Here is a 17860-nt window from a genome sequence, read left to right on the forward strand (position 1 = left end):
GAAAGAGAAAAAGAGAAAGAAAAGGCGAGAAGCAGAAGAAAAGGCTCCTCCCACCTGTGATAGCGACTGCTCCGCCCAGCTGTCAATCAAGGAGGACTGTCTGGACTTGACTTTCGGAAGAAAGAGGAAAGAGGACTTACCTGCCGAAGGCAGAGAGAATCCACCTGCCTTTCTAATTTCGATTTTATTTTTTTTAAAGGAACGTACTTGCACGCCTGTCTTCCAAGCCAGCGGGGAGCTCAATGGCTTTTGATTTGCGGGCTTGCGTGTTTTTGTTTGCATTTCATTTTTAATCGCTTTGTTTTGTTTACTTCTCTGCCTCCCGGGAGCAGCTCAGGATACAGGGAGAGAGAGTCACCGTGGAGAAGTCGGCAAGTCCTACCTTGGTCCAGGAGGAACGTCCGGTATTGGACAGAAGGGCTGTACGGCCCCGGACCTTTACTGGTGTGGGCTCGGATTTTAACATCGTAGGCCGTGTTGGGCTTGAGGCCGTTCAGCGTGTACGAGTTCTCAGGAGACGGAGGGAGATCCTTCTCCTGCGGGCTCCCGGAAGAGGCGGCCTCGCGATAGGCCACGGTGTACTTCACTATGACCCCGTTCCTCTCGGCCATGACCGGGGGCATCCAGTGGAACTGCACAGACTTGGAGGTGATGTTGCTGGCCTCGAGGATCTGCGGGTACCCCTTGGGCACGTCTTCTGGGATGGTGAGCTCCTGGACCGCTTCCTCCCCGAAGCCGGGCCGGCTTTTGACGGCCAGCTTGAAGACGTAGGTGGCCCCTCGGTGGATGTTGGTGGCGATGTACCTGTCGTCCTCCGAGGAGAATTCCAGCGTCGCCAAGGGGTCAACGTCCCTGCGGCCGAACTGCAAGCGGTAGCCCAGCACCTGACCCTCTGCGTCCAGAGGAGGCTCCCACTTGACCAGCAGGGCGTTTTCTTGAGTCGGGTGGACGGACAGGATTGGCTTCCCTGGGACTTGAGAAGAGAAGAGAGGCAGACCAGGTCAGGAGGAGGTGCGGCAGTGAATCGCACACCGTGCGAGTTGGGAATTGATGAGAAAGAACACGACTTGAACAGGCATGGTGGGATGTCAGGCCTAATGTGCCTGGAGGCGGTTGGAGGATGGATGGCGGCTAACAGATTGAGGTTGAATCCTGACAAGATAGAAGTACTGTTTTGGGGGGACAGGGGGCGGGCAGGTGTGGGGGATTCCCTGGTCCTGAATGGGGTAAGTGTGCCCCTGAAGGACCAGGTGCGCAGCCTGGGAGTCATTTTGGACTCACAGCTGTCCATGGAGGCGCAGGTTAATTCTGTGTCCAGGGCGGCTGTCTACCAGCTCCATCTGGTACGCAGGCTGAGACCCTACCTGCCCATGGACTGTCTTGCCAGAGTGGTGCATGCTCTAGTTATTTCCCGCTTGGACTACTGCAATGCGCTCTACGTGGGGCTCCCTTTGAAGGTGACCCGGAAACTGCAATTAATCCAGAATACGGCAGCTAGACTGGGGACTGGGAGTGGCCGCCGGGACTACATAACACCGGTCCTGAGAGATCTGCATTGGCTCCCAGTACGTTTCCGAGCACAATTCAAAGTGTTGGTGTTGACCTTTAAAGCCCTAAACGGCCTTGGTCCTGTATACCTGAAGGAGCGTCTCCACCCCCATCGTTCAGCCCGGACACAGAGGTCCAGCTCTGAGGGCCTTCTGGCGGTTCCCTCCCTGTGAGAAGTGAGGCTACAGGGAACCAGACAGAGGGCCTTCTCGGTAGTGGCGCCCGCCCCGTGGAACGCCCTCCCTTCAGATGTGAAGGAAATAAGCAGCTATCTTTTTTAAAAAAGACATCTGAAGGCAGCCCTGTTTAGGGAAATTTTTTAATATTTAATGCTGTATTGTTTTTAACACTTGATTGGGAGCCGCCCAGAGTGGCTGGGGAAACTCAGCCAGATGGGCGGGGTATAAATAATAAATTATTATTATTATTATTATTATTATTATTATTATTATTATTATTATTATTATTACTGGGCACAGCAGATCACCCCCGGAAGGTTGAGTTGAAAGTCCTCACCTCCCCACAGCTGCCAAAGTCCCCACCTCTCCAGGGCTTTTCCCAGGCAATCAGAGACTATGCCTGCATGCGGCCCGACCTCTCCTCCACCCTGTTCACACCTCTCTTGGTTCTGTGAGATCAGAGGGAGAGGAGCTGGTTGCAGCAGGAGGGGGAGAAATCCGCGACTCTTCACCAGACGGACTTCCTCTCTACCTCTTGGGCCCCTCTCCTTTTCTGTTTCTGAACTTTTCTCTTCCACAGCCTCTCCCTGCTCACTAAGCCCTGTTCCCTCTTCTGCTTCCAACACCTTCTCCTCCCATAGAATTGTACAGTTGGAAGAGACCATGAGGGTCATCTAGTCCAACCACCTACAACGCAGGAATCTTTTGCCCAACGTGGGTAAACTCGAACTCACAGCCCTGAGATAAAGTCTCATGCTCTACCGACAGATGGCCAGTTTAAAGAAATGAGAATTTTAGATGGCCAAGGATGGCTCTGTAAGAGGGGGGTCGGGGTTGCCTAACAAATTCCAGCACTCTGAAGAAACTACACTTCCCAGAATCCTTTGGGGGGAGTCATGACTGTTTGAAGTGGTCTGATCCTGCCTTAACGCTATGGCTTATACGGGGCCTTAGAGAAGTGAAGAGCCAAGGCAGGAACATATTTTGGGACAGAGGTGCAGAGAGATAAGGGGCTCTCAGCACTCAGAACAAACTGCAGTTCCCAGAATCCTTTGGGAGGGGGCTGTTTAAAGTGATATGACACTGCTTTAAATGTATAGTGAAGATGGGTACTCTCTATTCTTGCTCTCATAGGGAGGAAAACATTCCAAGATGGTTCAGGATTTGTTTTGACTCCCTGCAGCAAGTTCTTGACAAAACAGAAGTCTCAGCGCTGGATCTATCCTATTTAACCGTTCGCTGTGCAATGGCTTCCCCAGTTATGACACCGCTTTGCTGCTGCCCTGAGAAGCCATGACACTGCTTCTCATATGCAACAACAGCGGCAAGAGTGTTGTCGACTCATAAATGGAAGCAAGAAGAAATCCTGACGAAAGAAGAATGGCAGACGAAACTAATGGACTACGCAGAACTGGATAAAATGACAGGAAGGATTCGAAACCTGCGGGACCAGAGATCTTGGAAGAAATATACGAACTATTTGAAGAGCAACTGTCATCAACAAATTACGCTAGTAGGACTACAAGAAGTTTTGTAAGGAGAAATATATGAAATATTGCAAAGGAGAGAAAGAAGAGAGACATCAGTTATGAGATTTAAATGTAATAGTGAAAGTAAGAAATGTATATTGTGAAAAGATTGGAAAATTTTCAGATGTGATTGAGGGAAGTCAAAGAAATTGTATAAGATATAAAACTATGTTTAATAACTGTTGAAAATGATATGTTAAAGAACTAATTATATATATATATATGAGAGAAGCTATGGCACTGCAAAATCAGGAGAAAAATTAACCAGAATTATCTGCAGGATGAAACATTACAGGACTTTAGCAGGGGGATACTGGATATCTGCCGCAGTGTGACTGGACTGAAAGTGGGATTGTGTGTGACTGCCCTGTGCACGAATCATTGCGAATGCACACTTTTTAAAAAAAGGGCATCTGGAGGGGCCGAAACTGGGACTCCAGATCATCTGCTTGTCCAGGATTGCCTGATTCTGACCAACAATTGCCGATTTTTTTGCTCTATAAGACTCGTTTTTCCCCTCCTAAAAAGTAAGGGGAAATGTGTGTGCATCTTATGGAGCAAATGCAGGCTGCGCAGCTATCCCAGAAGCCAGAACAGCAAGAGGGATTTCTGCTTTCAGAAATCTTGCTGTTCTGGCTTCTGAGATTCAGAATATTTTTTTTTCTTGTTTTCCTCCTCCAAAAACTAGGTGCGTCTTATGGTCTGGTGCGTCTTACAGAGCGAAAAATACGGTACTCTCCAGCGTTGCAATGGGCAAAGAAGGATTCACCCCGCCCTTATCTCCTACTGTCTTGAGATTGCCAGGGGCTGGGCTTGGCATTTCTGTATGTGAGGACAGTTCTTTCTCCCAGCCCCCAGTTTTTATTTTCACAACAGCCATGTGAGGCATGTTTGGCTGAGAGGGGTAGCAGCTGGCCCAAACTCACCCTGTGAGCTCCAGGGATGATGTGAGCTTGGGAAATTGTTTTCCCTTTACCAAAATGTGAATTATTGACTGAACAGCACAAAGCAGATAAAAGATCGCCAAAGACCCATTTGAAAGATTTGGCAAGGAAAAGAAGCAATTTCCCCAAATTAGGAATTTTTTTTTCCTTTTAAAAAAGAAAGAAAACAAATTATCTATCTGAAGCTAAGTGGAACGAGGTCTTGGATAAGAGCTTATCTGCTGGAGAGATACTCCTTCAGTGATGGATGGATGGACAAACCCAGCAGCAATGAAATAAGATCTAGGAAGAAAATGAGGAGGTGGAGGGGAGAAAAACATGAAGATAAATCTTCACAAAAGATGAGTTTTTTTGCGGGGGAAGTGTCCTGGAAGGTCTAGTCATCTAGTGAATCACAATAGTAATCTTCTAGCCAATCATATAGTCTAGCTAATCAGAATCCTCAGCTTCACACTAATCAGAATCTTGATCCTCTAGCCAATCTACATCCTTATTTTCTAGCCAATCAGGATCCTGATCTTCTAGCCAATCAAAATGCTTATCTTCTAGCCAATCAGAATCCTCAGCTTCACACTAATCAGAATCTTGATCCCCTAGCCAATCTACATTCTTATTTTCTAGCCAATCAGGATCCTGATCACCTAGCCAATCTACATCCTTATTTTCTAGCCAATCAGAATCCTCCGCTGCACACTAATCAGGATCCTGATCGTCTTGCCAATTTATACCCTTATTTTCTAGCCAATCAGAACGGTCAGCTTGACACCAATCAGAATCCTTATCTTCTAGCCAATCGCTCTCATGAGCTTCTAGGCAATCACTGCCTGAACTTACGGCACGGAGTAGGATTTTTTAATTCTTGCGCTTCAAACTCAGAATGCTCAACGTTCACCATCCACGCCACCTTGGGAAATATGGGTGTCTTTTGGTTGATAACGGGGTTCTACCATCACTTTTGATTCTTATTTATCGCTTGCTTTGTACGTGGCACACGAGGCAATACCCTGATGCTGAGCTTCTGGGTTTCGCAGTGGTTGTTGATGATAAAACAATATTTTAAAAAATGATTTTAAAAGTAGAAAAGGAAGCATTCTGCAGCTGCCTTTGTGCAATGAAGGATGGCGGTGTTACCCTCCGAGAGACGCTCACCTGCTCCCTTGGTCACGGCCACCCTGGGTTTGCTGCGGGCGCCGTCGCCTTTCATGGTATAGGCAGCCACAGTGATGGAATAGGCCGTCTCTGGCTGCAACCCAGCGATGATCATTTCCTGGGGACAGGAATCCAAGAGAAGGAGAGAGAGAGAGATTTGTACCCTTTTTAAAATACCGAAGGCAGAACAGTTTGAGCTTGGCGGTGGCTGGGGGGGAGGACCGGGGACCAACAACGGCGATGCGTGCAGGGAACACGACACAACGCAAGCGAGAGGAAAAGCGGGGTTGCGAGGTTGCGGGAAGGAAATGCACACAGTTTAGCTACGGAAACACACACACACACACACAAGCGGCTCGGAGGAATCCTCTTTATGCAAAACATGCAGCCGAGAAGGGGGGGGGGCTTTGCTCCTCCATCTGCCTCCCAGCTTCTCTCTCTCTATCTCGGCAGAAAATGCATCCGCTGTCAAAACGCTCTGCCAGCTTCTTCAAAGGAGTCCGGAGTCTCGGAGGAGAGGGGAGGAAAAGAGAATCCAGCAGCTTCAAGGAGATTAAAAACCTCGTTTACACGTGCCAGCCCCATGCACCCCTCCCCAGCCGACAAGCCGAATCTGGAAGAGGGTGCCTGTGTGTTTGAGGGCGGTGGCGGCTATGGGGCGCTTTAATTCCAGGCAGGGGGTGCCTTTGGGGACTGTGAATGCAGCTGTTTTGGGGTACTGCCCCGTCAGCTCAAGGCCACTTTGCCAGGGTCTCCCTTCTCTTGTTTCAGAGACGGGAGAGGTGGGCAGCAGGGCAGCAAGCCAAGGTCCCTTTAAAGGTAAAGGGACCCCTGACCATTAGGTCCAGTCGTGGCTGACTCTGGGGTTGCGGCGCTCATCTCGCTTTATTGGCAGAGGGAGCCGGCATACAGCTTCCGGGTCATGTGGCCAGCAGGACTAAGCCGCTTCTGGCGAACCAGAGCAGCGCACGGAAACGCCGTTTACCTTCCCGCCGGAGCGGTACCTATTTATCTACTTGCATTTGACGTGCTTTCGAACTGCTAGGTTGGCAGGAGCAGGGACCGCGCAACGGGAGCTCACCCCGTCGCGGGGATTCAAACCGCCGACCTTCTGATCGGCAAGTCCTAGGCTCTGTGGTTTAACCCATGTCCCACCAAGGTCCCTTTGGCTCCCCCCAATTAAATATTTGTGGGGGCTGGGAACCCAAAGCTCTCCTGGTATGTCCCACAGAGGACCTTATGGTCTTCAAACAAAAACATCTTGGAGGTCCCGGGCCACAGGGAGGTTAGGCTGGCCTCAACCAGAGCCAGGGCTTTTTCGGCTGTGGCCCCAATCTGGTGAAACGCTCTGTCACAAGAGACCAGGGCCCTACGGGACTTGACATCATCTTTCCGCAGGGCCTGCAAGACAGAGCTGTTCCACCTGGCCTTTGGCCAAGGCACTGTCTGACCCCCTTCTTTGGTAATCCTCATAAAACTCTAGCCCAATGGTTGCCATTAATTTGATTCTGAATTGGTTTTATAATGAATTGATTTTAGAATGTGGTATTATTTTACTGTTAGCCGCTCTGAGCCTGGCTTGGGCTGGGAAGGTCGGGACATTAATAATAATAATAATAATAATAATAATAATAATAATAATAATAATTGGCATTGCCGCTCAAATTGTTATAAATTAGGAGAGACATCACAGATAGTGGACAGAAGCTGCTTCTGTGCGGTGGCCCAGTTACTGTATTTTTTGCTCTATAAGACTCACCTTTTCCCTCCTAAAAAGTAAGGGGAAATGTCTGTGCGTCTTATGGAGCGAATGCAGGCTGCGCAGCTATCACAGAAGCCAGAACAGCAAGAGGGATTGCTGCTTTCACTGCGCAGTGATCCCTCTTGCTGTTCTGGCTTCTGAGATTCAGAATATTTTTTTTCTTGTTTTCCTTCTCCAAAAACTAGGTGCGTCTTGTGGTCTGGTGAGTCTTATAGAGCGAAAAATACGGTAAACAGCTGGCAAGGCCTCCCTTTGCCTGGAGAGATGGCAAGGGAAACTGCCGGAACGGGGCATGGGAGGAGAAAAAGGGCGAAAGCAGAAATCCACAAATGCCACAGCATCACCAAGGGAAGGGAAAGGGGGTTGGGGAGCAGAGCGAAAGGGTCACCCGGACAAGAAAGGGTCCGTACTTACGTATTCTGCAGTGTCATCGGTTTCCCACTGAGCAAAAGAGGGTATGCGGTTAAGGACAGAAAGAGGAAAACGTGTAAGACAGACAGAGAGAGAGAGAAAGTTTGCAGAGGAAGCAAAATAGCCCGCTTCTCGGAAGCCCGTGAAGAGGAGGAGGTCCAAGGAGGGATGAGGTTAGTAGGATGCGCTACTTGGGGGGTTGGACTAGATGACCTTTGGGCTCCCCCCCAACTAGAATTTTATGATTCTTACGGGTAGCAGTGGCAGAGCTTTGAAAAGGCAGCATCTGCAGTGGCGCCAACTGGGGGGAAAACAACAACCCTTTTCGGAGCGTGGAACATTTTCAAGGTGAAAGGTTTGTTTTCGGGGGGCGGGGGGAAGGTCGCTCGGTGGTTAGCGCTCCTGTTTGCATGCAGTCCCTGCCTGAAACCCTAGAGAGCTGGTGCTAGTCAGAGTGGGCGATGGTGAGCCAAATGGACCAGCGGTTCAGAAGGCAATTTATACTTGATGCAGGCAGAGCTCAGCTGCAGTGCATATCGCCTTGCATTCGGAAGCTCCCAGATTTAACCACCAACATATTTAAAAGGTAAAGGGACCCCCGACCGTTAGGTCCAGTCGTGACTGACTCTGGGGTTGTGGCGCTCATCTTGCTTTATTGGCTGAGGGAGACGGCATACAGCTTCCGGGTCATGTGGCCAGCATGACTAAGCCGCTTCTGGCGAACCAGAGCAGCGCACGGAAACGCCGTTTACCTTCCCGCCGGAGTGGTACCTATTTATCTACTTGCACTTTGACGTGCTTTTGAACTGCTAGGTTGGCAGGAGCAGGGACTGAGCAACGGGAGCTCACCCCTTTGCGGGGATTCGAACCGCCGACCTTCTGATCAGCAAACCCTAGGCTCTGTGGTTTAACCCACAGCGCCACCCACCTGCGTCCCTCCAACATATTTAGGAAGAGCTTTTTCCCCTCTTACCGAAGCAATTCAAAGCGCTCACAGTAAATAATCAAATACGTAATGTTAAAAGCAATATGAAACAGAGCATATCAACATCTGAAACGCATTCATTCCCCCCCCCCCCTTTTGAAAGGCAGGATTAAAACATCCCACTAGCAAGAGGCTGCAGATAATAACTAAGAGCCGAAGTGTGGTGGGGAAAATGCATTCGCCTTGTTGACTAAAAGCAGATAATGATGTCGACAGGCGAGCCTCTCTGGGGAGAGTGTTTCACAAGCAGGGGCCCACCACTGAAAAGGCCTGTTCTCATGTTGCCACCCTCTAGAGCAGCCATTCTCACCCTGTGGGTCCCCAGATGTTGTTGGACTACACCTCCCATCACCCCTAGCTAGCAAGGCCGGAGCTCAGGGATGATGGGAGTTGTAGTCCGACAACATCGGGGGACCCACAGGTTGAGAACCGCTGCTCCAGAGCTCCCTTGGTACGCAAAGATAAGAGCCTCAGAGGACAATTTCAGGGTTGGTTCATAAGGAGAGAGGCTGTCCTGGAGATATACTATAATAATAATAATAATTTATTATTTATACCCTGCCCATCTGGCTGGGTTTCCCCAGGTGCTCTGGGCGGCTTCCAAAAAAATATTAAAATACCGTCAAACATTAAAAGCTTCCCTAAACAGGGATGCCTTCAGATGTCTTCTAAAAGTCTGGGAGTTGTTGTTCTTTTAGACATCTGGTGGGAGGGCGTTCCACAGGCCGGGTGCCACCACCGAGAAGGCCCTCTGCCTGGTTCCCTGTAACTTGGCTTCTCGCAGCGAGGGAACCGCCAGAAGGCCCTCGGCGCTGGTACTGGGGTCCTGAGCTGAATAAGGCTTTGTAGGTCAAATCCAGCGCTGGATTGGACAAGGAAACTAATTGGTAGTCAGTGCAGCAGCAATGTCTAGGGAACACGATGACCATGTACATACGCAATAGACAATCTTTTATAGAATTCCTTAAAACCATAACAAGTCCAAAATGAAATCTTTAGTCTCAAAGTCTCTGAAAATCTTTAAATGAAGCGAGGTACCCGACTTTGTACGATGAAAGTCAAGCTGTGAAGCTTTGTGTATTCAGCAAATACGATGTCCAACACTGAACAGTGATTCTGGATATTGACTACTGTTTCGTAGAATTCTTCGTCAGCGTGGTGGGAGGATATAGAATTGCTTCATAAACCCACCTTATTTCGAATGAATGTATGTAAATGAAAATAGTCGCTACGTTATTACATGAGCACTGTTCCACAGCAGTTGATATTTTCATTTACATACATTCATTCAAAATAAGATGGGTTTATGAAGGACTTGTTACGGTTTGAAGGAATTCTGTAACAGATTGTCTATTGCGTATGTACATGGTCATTGTGTTGCCTAGACATTGCTGACGTTCTCTTTGCAACACAGGGGTTTATTCAGTCCAGGGGTCAGCCAGGACTTGGTGTTATGCGCCCAGGCTCTGAACCATCTTCAAGGGCAGCCCCACACTTAGCACCTTGCAGTAGCCTAACCCAGACGTCAGCAGAGTGCCCAGAGAATGGATGTTGGGCTATCGCTGATCATTACCTGCGCATCAGCCAACATCACGTCTTTGATCTGGGGTAGACCGCTGGCTTCCCCGTTCTCCATTCGGATGTAGTGTACTTGGTAGCCGCGAATCTGCCCGTGTTGGCGGTTCTGGAGCGGCGAGCGCCAGGACACTTGGATGGCGGTCGAATTCAGAACCTCCACTTCCACTTTGCGTGGCGGGGCACTGGGCACTGGAAGAGAGGAAAAGGAAGGAGCCAGAGGAAGAGAGAGAGAGAGAGAGACAAAGAGAAGGTGCATGTTTCAGCTTTAACACAGGAAATTCACATGGCGTTCAAAGCATCCAGGGTTCAAAGGACCTGAGATAGGCTTTTTTGCCATTTAGCCCAATTTTATTTTCCACGCAAACACAGCGGTTCAGGAGTGTCAGTTCCCAAAGCTGTAGGAGTGAGCCTTATGAGTGAGTTGCAACCTCTCCCTTATATCTAAAGGCACTAGTCCTCATGGTTCACAAAGCTTGGGCCTCCAGCAGTTGTTGGGACTACCACTATCCCCAACCACTGGTCCTGCTACGTAGTGCCACGGGCTGCCTGGGTGCAAAGGAGTGGTGGGAGGCACCAGTTGGGGAACCCCCAAAGGAACCCCCAGGGGACGAAGGCTCAGAGCCCGGAAGATTGGCAGGAGGAGGAGGTGTTGGCAGCTGGAGAGGCAACAGGATTTAGTGAGCAGGAAGAGGCCGTGGCAGAGAGCAGTCCAGACTCAGAGTAGGGGGACCAGGAGACAGACATAAGGCAGGCTCCTTCCTGCTGTGACCAGCTACCCTCTCCACTGGTCTCCCAGAACCAGAAGAGGCATGAAAAGGGTGGAGCAGGGATAAATGAGGTAGAGAAGTCTCAGATTGCTGGGGAAGGACCTGAAGGCAGTGGCGGAGCTTCATGCTCCGGCACATGGGGGGTGGAGAGCAGGCGGGGGGCAGCTGCGATGGCACCCCACCGGGATCGCCCTGCTGGGGGCGCTGCGTGCCCCCGCACCCCTCTTCCTCTGCCAGTGACCGAAGGAGAGACTGCGGGCGGGCAGGGACCTTCAGTCCTAGCAACCGCCTCATAGGGGCTGGGTCTTGCCAGGACGAGTTGCTTTGCTCACTAGGCCTGGCTTCCTGGGCCAACCTCGTTTCCTTGAATATAGAGTTCACTGACACCAGGTGTTTCATTGCTGACCTGCTCCGGACTAGCTCCTGGCAGCTAGGGGTGATGGGAGTTGTAGTCCAAAAGCAGCTGGGGACCCAAGTTTAAGAAACAGTGGCCATTGGCTCATGTAAAGGTAAAGGTAAAGGGACCCCTGACCATTAGGTCCAGTTGTGGCCGACTCTGGGGTTGCGGTGCTCATCTCGCTTTACTGGCCGAGGGAGACAGCGTACAGCTTCCGGGTCATGTGGCCAGCATGACTACGCCGCTTCTGGCGAACCAGAGCAGTGCACGGAAATGCCGTTTACCTTCCCGCCAGAGCGGTACCTATTTATCTACTTGCACTTTGACATGCTTTCGAACTGCTAGGTTGGCAGGAGCAGGGACCGAGCAACGGGAGCTCACCCTGCCGCGGGGATTTGAACCGCTAACCTTCTGATCGGCAAGTCCTAGGCTCTGTGGTTTAACCCACAGCACCACCAGCATCCTGCTCATGTAGCTCAGTGCTATGATGACTAACGGTGGCTCTCCAAGGGCCGGTCACAGCCTAACCTGGAGCTGCCATGGTTGATGAGAAACAAAAGTAGGATTTAAGCTAGGATACTATTTTGGCCACCCAGAATCCTTGGTGAGTCAGTTAATCCCACTCTGCAAAGCAGCGGTTCTGGGTTCAAGGTGTGGCAGCTGTCAATATGGAAGAGGGAGCAAGCTTGCTTTTCTCCTGCTCTGGAGGAGGGTAGGACTCGAACCCACAGCTTCAAATTACAAGAAAGGAGATTCTGACTAAACATGACGAAGAGCTTTCTGACAGCAAGAGCTGTTTGATAGCGGAAGGGACTCCCTTGGAAGGTGGTAGACTCTCCTTCCTTGGAAGTTTTTAGGCAGAGACAGGATGACCCTCTGTCATGGATGATTTAGTTGAGATTCCTGCATTGCAGGGGGTTGGACTAGACGTCCTTTGAGATCCCTTCCAACTCTACTATTCTATGATAGGTTATGTAGAAAGACTCAAGGACAATCAAATAAACATTTAAATACTTCAGTGTAATATAACAATAATAATGAATTTTTATTTATACTCCGCCCTTCCCGGTTCAAAAACCTGGCTCAGGGTGGCTAACAACAAATTTAAAACACTTAATTATAAAAGCAGCATAAAACACAGTATAAAAAACATGAATAATAAAATTCAAAATTCAAAAATCAATTCAGGGGAAATAATATAGTACAGCATCCATTTTCAAAATTTATTTTCAGAATATGGATAGATATCTTCAAAATCAAGCACTAGTAGGCATTGTTGGTTTTTATTTTTAAATGTATTTCTTGTGAATTAAAAAAATCTGGTGTGGCGCAAGCCTTTTTTAAAAAATTTTTTTGGAAGTGTGGCCTAGGGGATAAAGTTTGAGAACCATTGCTATAAAGCATTGTTCTTCTTATTATTAAATTTATTACCCCCACCAGAAGTGGAATGTCCCAGGGCAGGCTGCAACAATTGAAAATTCAGAATTAAAAACAGACAGCAGCCACAGGGAGAGTGGGGCAGGGTTGCTAGAATCGCAGAACCGGAGAGCTGGGAGGGGGCCAAGGGTCATCTAGACCAACCCCCCCCAAAAACGCGGGAATCGCAGGTAGGGGTGTTCCCTCAAAACACTCGTCCCAGGAATCAAAGAGGAACAACTTCAGCATTTGCCGAAAGCAAACTGTGCTGCAAAGAGCGGTGCGTGGCGACGAAGCCAGATCCACTCAAATCCCTCAGTCCCCTGCTTCAGGTTCTGTCTGCCTTTCTGCGGAACCACAGAGTCGTCGATTTGGAAGGGAACCCCAAAGGCCATCTAGTCCAACCCCCTGCAGCTGGGCACAGTCAACAAAGGGAATTATTTTTGCCGAGGGACAGCCCCCCCGGTCCCACGAACACTGCGCTGACGGACTAAAACACCACAATGTGGAGATAAAAGAATATCTCAAACAAAGCAGCGATATAGTCCTTAAATCCTAACGCAGGTCTCTCTCTCTCTTTTTAAAATTGTTCCAGAAGCTCCTGCGCTGGAATTGGTTTATCTTACTACATGACAGACATGGCTTCGGGTGCTCCGTCTTTGGCAGAGAGTGGGATATTTACGGCCCTCTAAAACAAAGAAAGTGCCACTAGGAATTAATTAAGGGCTTATCGAAGGCCCAACCCACGATGGGAGAAAGGCAGGGAGGGAGAGGCTGCCTGTTGCACCTCTTGGGGGGGGGGCCCGGCACCCCCTCTTTCCAATACATCTCCACTCGGAGCAGGAAAGTCCCCCTGCCAGGGTGAGACCAGATGCACGTGCACATCATGGAATTATTCTACGTGAGTTGCGTCTCTGCATGAGTCCCTGCTCCGGGCTAATCTCGTGCAGAAATAAAGGGGGGGGGGAGGTGCTTCGGATGGAGCTAAGCCCTCAATCACACACCACGGGAAAGCCGATTTTTATTTTTACAGGGGAGCAAGTGTGAAGTATGCACCTGTCCCGTAAGGGGATCGGACCTGCAGCCTTAGCTGTTATCACCACCGTGGTCTCACCAACTGTTTGTCTATTGCCTGCCCTTCACCTTAAGGTCCCAGGGCAGGTTACAATGTTAAAACACAACATTACAAAGCAGCTTAAAGTGAATTACAATGAGAAGAGAGTAAGTTGGGGCCCAAAAGGCAGAGGGATGTCTTCGGCATTCTCTGCAAGCTTTACAATGAAGGTGCCAGGCGCAGCTCTGAATGCAGCGAGTTCCACGGCTAGCTTAGGGGCTGCCACAGAGAAGGCCCCGTCCCCCTGGGCTGCCACTCTAAGGAACAACCATGAGCCCCCTCCCCACTGTTGATCTCAGCACCTGAGAGGCTACGTGGCGGCCTTTCAGATAATTTATTTTATTTTATTATTTTATTTTATTTTATTTTAGTGTTCTGTTGGAAGCCGCCCAGAGTGGCTGGGGAAACCCAGATAGATGGGCGGGGTATAAATAATAAATTACTTGCGGCCCAAGTAGTTGAGGGCTTTAAAGACCAACACGAACACCTCAAACTGGGCTTGGAAATAAACCGGCATGTTTTAAAAAGCAAACTACACATTTGAATTTGCAACCCAACAGGGTTGCCCCAGCCACTCTGGGAGGCTGCATTTCAGACTGACGTTTCCGGCTCGCCTTCAAGGGCGGCCCCCTGTAGAGCGGATTGCGGTAGCCCATCTTGGAAGTTACCAGGAAGAGCGATGGAGAGGGCATAGGTTTTGGAAACCCTGCCTTAAAAGGCTCCTTATAGCTCTGTTTGGGACACCCTGCCCAGGGCTGTCGTAAGCATATGCAGCGCCGCAGGTGCAAAGATCTGCCCGGCGGACCCCCCTCCAGGTTGCCCAGTCCCAGGCGCACAGGAGCGTGGCCACCACAGCGTCTCGCTGACTCAGTTGCCCCTGAACTTGCGGCGCAGAGCCGCCTGCAGTAGCAGAGCCTAATTTATGATGCCTAATTTATGATGGAAAGAGCGATGTTATCTACGAAGGCGATGATATATGGAAACCATCTGGACTTAGATTGGAAGAACGGGAAATTCACACAGGATTATTATATTTGCTTATCGGTTTAAGGAGACTAACAAAAGAGATCGTAAAGGAAAAAGAGAAATTATATGAATAAGATATGATGTGGAAACACCAAGATAAGATTGGATAGAACTATGAACTCTGTTTGGACTGATTGGGACATTAATGCAGTAATAAGAAGATGATTCGAATCCCCCTTGGGATCTTGAAGTATGGGTTCCCCCAACAAAATTTAAAAACTTGGCTTTGTAATTTGGAATTTTATGTGATGTGATTTAATTTGATGTGATTGGCCAGTTAATAAAAATTATTTTTTTTAAAAAAGTAGCAGATCCTGCTGCGGCACTCCGACTGACGGCAATTTGGAAACAGTGGCTCGTGTTCTCCTGTCCTGTCCCCTTTATAAAGATCTGAGGAATGAGATCATCACCCCACTCTTACTTGCCATCCCAGGCCGCCCATCTGAGGCCACATTGTTCTTTCTTTGTGCATTTTCTTTGTGCGTTTTAACTGTGTTGATGTTGTATTTTAATCTTGTTTTTAAGTTGTATTCATTCAACTCGTTTTTATTATTGTTAGCAGCCCTGAGCCCGGCCTTGCCTGGGGAAGGCGGGGTATAAATAAATTATTATTATTATTATTATTATTATTATTATTAGATCAAAATGATCAGACAACAGCAAAGGTTGCTAGGTTTATCGAGGGTGCAATGAGATTAAGGGCCACTATCTGAACGATAATCTTGGTCATTTGAATGCCCTTTTTACCCAATGTTGTCTTTTTAATTGTACAGTGGTGCCCCGCAAGACGAATGCCTTGCAAGACAGAAAACTCGCTAGACGAAAGAGTTTTCCGTTTTGGAGGTGCTTCGCAAAACGAATTTCCTATGGGCTTGCTTCACAAGACGACAATGTCTTGCGAGTTCCTGCTAGTTTTTCCCCCTCCCCCCTTTTTCTAAGCCGCTTATCAGCTGATCCGATCAGCAGATAAGCCGCTAAAAGCCGCTAATAGCGCTAATCCGCTAGTCCGCCAATGGGCTTGCTTCGCAAGACGAAAAAACCGCTAGACGAAGAGAATCACAGAACGGATTCTTTTCATCTTGCGAGGCACCACTGTATATATTGCTTGTTTTATGTTGCTATGGCCGTTGGCTAATGCAAATAAAGTTTATCTATCTATCTATTCCGGGCCCCGGACTCTTGGCCTGGCGCCCGGGTGCCCTGCGCCCTTTGCGCCTATGGGTAAGACGCCCTGACCCTGCCCTCCCTTCCTTGCCCCACCCAATATCTCTGGCCTAACTCTCCAGGAGGTCAACAGAGAAGCGGAGGAACCAATTACCGTCTTCGTCGGTGCGGACGATGACCGGTGAGCTTTCTGGCCCGGGTCCCACCATTGTGTGCGCCACCACAGTGATCCGGTATTCGGTCCACTTCTCCAGCGATTCCAGGAGGATCTGATTGGTGCTTGCGTGAATGTTGGTCACCTCTCTCGGCTCCGTGTCCTCTGAGTCCAGGGCTCGGTAGCGAACGCTATATCCGTTCAAGACGCCATTTTGGCTCTCGGCTGGAGGGGGCCGCCAACTTACCAGAATGGCCGTGGATCTGGTGCTGACACATTTTACGTCTCGAGGGGGGGCGGACGGTTCTGTTGTTGGGTGGGAGGAGGGAAGAAGGGAGCAGTAGGGGAAGTTCAGGGCGGGGCGGGGGCGTCGGGGGAAGGAGGAAGGGGAGAGGTATTGGGGACAGTGGGGGGGGGGTCGGGTCGGGAAAACAACAAAAGATGGGGAAGGGGGGAAAAGAAAAACAGGAAAAATGATAACAAAAAAATCTAAAACGAAACGTACGAAAATTTGGCTTAGGAGGACAAAATTTAAAAGGGGGGAGAAATTAAAAAAAAGAAACGGAGTTCTGCTTCCTTTAAATAAATAAAAACAAACAAACTAAAATGAACAAAGCCAAAATTGCAACAGAAACAAAGCAAGGGGGTCTTGCGATGCGAATCGTACAAAGCAAAATAAGTGACTTGCACAGATAGGCAAAGGTCTCTTCTCAACTGCTTGTAAGGCCACTACAGATTTAACTCTTGCCCGCTCCTTTGGAACAGAATCTATCTAGGGCCAAATTTGCACTGTGTGCTTCTAGTGCTGCGACGCCACTTCGATTACCCAAAGCCTCCTGGGATCTGCAATTGGTTCAGGGTGCTGTGAGTTCTTAGGACAGCCGTAGGCAAACTCTGGCCCTCCAGATGTTTGGGACTACAACTCCCATCATCCCTAGCTAACAGGACCAGTGGTCAGGGATGATGGGAATTGTAGTCCCAAACATCTGGAGGGCAGGAGTTTGCCTAGGAACTCACAGCACCCTGAACCAATTACAGATCCCAGGATTCTTTGAGGGGAAAGCTGTGACTGTTTAAAGCGGCAGCACAGAGCTTTACGGTGTGAATGTGGCCAAGCTCAACAGTCAGAATTACTCATCTACGTGGATTTGGGAGATGGGGAGATAGGAAGAGATTGTGCCCATTTTTAATAGGAAAAACCCACGTAGGTGGTGGATCCTGCTGCGATTCTCTGCAGCGCTTCCACAAAAGCAGCAAGGGGAAATTTCTCTCGGTTCTCCCCGGTCCAAAGGACTGGACACGTCCCCCAGTTCTTCACACGGGGAAGAGAAACTTCCGCAGGTGCCGTAGGCCAGCAGAAAAGTGAAGCAAGGAAACGGGTCGTTTCTGCTGCACAAAATGGGCAGACAGATCCTTTGACTAAGGAAGGCCATCAGATCCACTTGACTATTAAAGCAGTCCAGTCTGCTGCTACACATTTCAGCAGGCGGTGCTGCTTACTCCCGAGTAGCTCTGCTGCTTTGGGGGAAGACGTGGCCTTTATCTGCAAAAGACTATTTGGAGGCTGCAGCAAGGAGGGCAACTTTTTCTTCCCCGCTTCCCGGCTGCCAATTCCCCCCCCCCAAGGAAGAACTGCAAAGGGGGTCCCTCCAACTGGGTGCTGCACAGAAGCATAGCAAGCTGCTTTGTGTCTCTGCAACATCTGGCGCAGGACGGACTACACTGACTGGCAGAAGC

The 17860-nt window shown here is 49.3% G+C and overlaps 1 protein-coding gene and 1 long non-coding RNA gene across 21 annotated transcripts in view; one reads left to right on the forward strand and one right to left on the reverse strand.

The window, feature by feature from the left end:
* Positions 1–17860, forward strand: part of LOC309523075 — a 219728-nt gene that overhangs the window by 58052 nt on the left and 143816 nt on the right. The gene's annotated exons all lie outside the window — the stretch shown is intronic.
* The window catches only part of PTPRS (protein tyrosine phosphatase receptor type S), a 305222-nt gene that overhangs the window by 54994 nt on the left and 232368 nt on the right, over positions 1–17860 (reverse strand). For 12 of the 20 annotated variants that reach the window (XM_082206217.1, XM_082206214.1, XM_082206218.1 and 9 more), the window contains 5 exons: positions 16124–16429; positions 10081–10274; positions 7526–7552; positions 5350–5467; positions 383–973 (listed from right to left, as the gene is read on the reverse strand). The exons of 4 other annotated variants lie outside the window; for them this stretch is intronic. In XM_082206217.1, the coding sequence (XP_082062343.1) occupies positions 383–973; positions 5350–5467; positions 7526–7552; positions 10081–10274; positions 16124–16429 (1236 nt within the window). The remainder of the gene's footprint in view (positions 1–382; positions 974–5349; positions 5468–7525; positions 7553–10080; positions 10275–16123; positions 16430–17860) is intronic. 4 more of the 20 variants (XM_082206204.1, XM_082206222.1, XM_082206212.1 and 1 more) reach the window with 1 other exon arrangement.

The sequence above is a fragment of the Podarcis vaucheri genome (genome assembly GCF_965113315.1).
Source record: "Podarcis vaucheri genome assembly, chromosome: 18".
NCBI classification, from domain to species: domain Eukaryota; kingdom Metazoa; phylum Chordata; class Lepidosauria; order Squamata; family Lacertidae; genus Podarcis; species Podarcis vaucheri.